Genomic DNA, 2081 nt, shown 5'->3' with positions numbered 1-2081 from the left:
ATATGCAATTGCGTGTGTGTACACAGACACATCTGTGTGTTTATATATTTGTGTATATTTGTGTGTGTGTATATATATATATGTATATATATATACATATATATATATGATTTATGTATATATATACATATATATATGATTTATGTATGTATATATACATATAGATCGAGAGATAAATGGATAGATAACAGATACACACATACACGCACACACACACACAAATATGTATACACACATATGCGTGTCTGTGTACACACCCCCAATTACATATGCTTCCATGTTGGATGAGAGCATGCTTTTGGCTCGTGCAAATTTTCGTTCATTAGAGAGAGAGAGAGAGAGAGAGAGAGAGAGAGAGAGAGAGAGAGACGCTGAGTTCATCTCTTTCATTTCAACCACGACAGTATAACTTTTACGTGTATCAGTCTTGTGTCTCTTTAAATGCCACTGATTATGTCTTATATGGCTTGTAAGATATTATGTATTTTTTTGTCAGTATATATTCAGGTTCTTTTTATTTGTCATTCTGCATTGATGCTATCATTATATGGTTTATATTATGGTCATGTTTTTTTATAAGTTCTTTAAATTATATTTTGTTTTGGTTTTCGCCTTGCAAACTTTTATGTTTTTTTTGTCTTATTATTTACTTCTTTTTAGCTTCTTTACAGCTCTACATTCTTGTTTATATATTGCGGAAATATTTGATATCAGTTTCATATAATTTGGTGGTATTGGGAAAGGAATCGATGGAAAGATGGCATATAAGATCGGGAACTGTTTTATTAACAACATAACAAAATAAATATTGTATTTCTTGTATTTCTTTTTGCTTTGAAAGACGTTTTATCACAGCGTAATATCACAGCGCAGCGCACCCTGGGCCCCGGCCTGCTCGAGGAGTCACTGGGCGGCGAGCGAGGCCGGAGGCGCAGCGGCGGTCAGGTACTTGGGTCGTCGAGGCGTCCTTGGACCCTCGGCGGCGACTCGCGCTTACCAGGGGCGCCACATGGGGCTTCCTGCGGGAGCGCCCACCCGGATGGGCGAGGGCGCCTGGTTGGTGAGGGCCCTGGGGCTGACGCTGGTAGGTGGCGGAGACACCAAGGTGGGCGGGCTGACGGGGCTGGGCTTAGACTCGGGGCTGGCGGGCGGGGTGTAGACCCTGGGCACTGTCACTGTGATGGGCACCATGCTGGCGGCGGGCGAGGTGGAGGAGGGGGTGAGGGGCGCCTGCGCTGCGGGCGTGGCGGGCGGGGGCACGGCGGAGATCTTGTCCAGCTGGGTGATGCAGCCTCCGAGGTGGGACAGCAGCCTGGTGGAGACGTGGATGTCGACGCCGGGCACGGAGGTCACGAAGCGGGACACCTCGTTGGCACAGTGGGTAAATCCGGCACGGAACTTGTCGTGGGCCTGGTTGTGGGAGGGGATGGCGAGGGCGTGGTGCTGCTTGAGCTTCCTCAGGTGGCGCACTGTCAGCTCCAGCACGTCAGCCTTCTCCAGCTTGGTGATGGTCTCGCCCTCGGACTGCAGGGCGCCCACCATCAGGTCCTTGAGCTCGTCCAGGCACTTGTTGATGCGAGCCCGCCGCTTGCGCTCCAGCATGGGCTTCATCACCTTGCGGTACTGGTAGGTGCGGGACATGGGCTCCACATCCTCAATGTTCACTTCGTAAGTAGACGCCATTGTGTATAGTGCTGAGTGCGTAGTATCCAGTAAGGCGCACAGTTCTCTAGTAAGCTCAGCGAGAGTATGACTTTCAGGCCGTCATCCGCGGTATATATTCGGGAGAGGCGGGGAGTTGCCAGATACCACCCGCGAATGAGCCCGCCCCTCGTTTACTACGACCGTCCCTTACATCTCACATTTCTACCTCATTTCTTCCTACCAATACGTGCAATAAATACACACAAATGCGAATCAAGGGAAAATAAGCAAGCAAAGCGCTCCAAAAGCACGAAATAATCGCGAAATGAGTTCGAATCCGGCGGCATCGGGCACGCAGTGGAGGAATGTGGCTGCACCGTGGGAACCGGCGCGTTCCCACAGCCGGGCCGCGCGCACACCTGCACCCTGACTCGTGC

The 2081-nt window shown here is 49.7% G+C and overlaps 1 protein-coding gene across 1 annotated transcript; it reads right to left on the bottom strand.

Annotated features, from left to right (window-relative positions):
• Nucleotides 1-765: 765 nt before the first annotated feature.
• Nucleotides 766-1758, bottom strand: LOC125046057 (enhancer of split mbeta protein-like). Its single transcript, XM_047643674.1, has one exon. The coding sequence runs from the start codon at nucleotides 1681-1683 to the stop codon at nucleotides 994-996; it is 690 nt and encodes a 229-aa protein (XP_047499630.1). The 5' UTR covers nucleotides 1684-1758; the 3' UTR covers nucleotides 766-993.
• Nucleotides 1759-2081: the final 323 nt, after the last annotated feature.

The sequence above is a fragment of the Penaeus chinensis genome, chromosome 38, assembly GCF_019202785.1.
Source record: "Penaeus chinensis breed Huanghai No. 1 chromosome 38, ASM1920278v2, whole genome shotgun sequence".
NCBI lineage: Eukaryota > Metazoa > Arthropoda > Malacostraca > Decapoda > Penaeidae > Penaeus > Penaeus chinensis.
This window is presented reverse-complemented; position numbering and strand designations above follow the sequence as displayed.

What these genes read in the sequence shown, in the direction of transcription:
- LOC125046057 (XM_047643674.1), bottom strand. Translation starts at nt 1,683, where the DNA reads ATGGCGTCTACTTACGAAGTGAACATTGAGGATGTGGAGCCCATGTCC.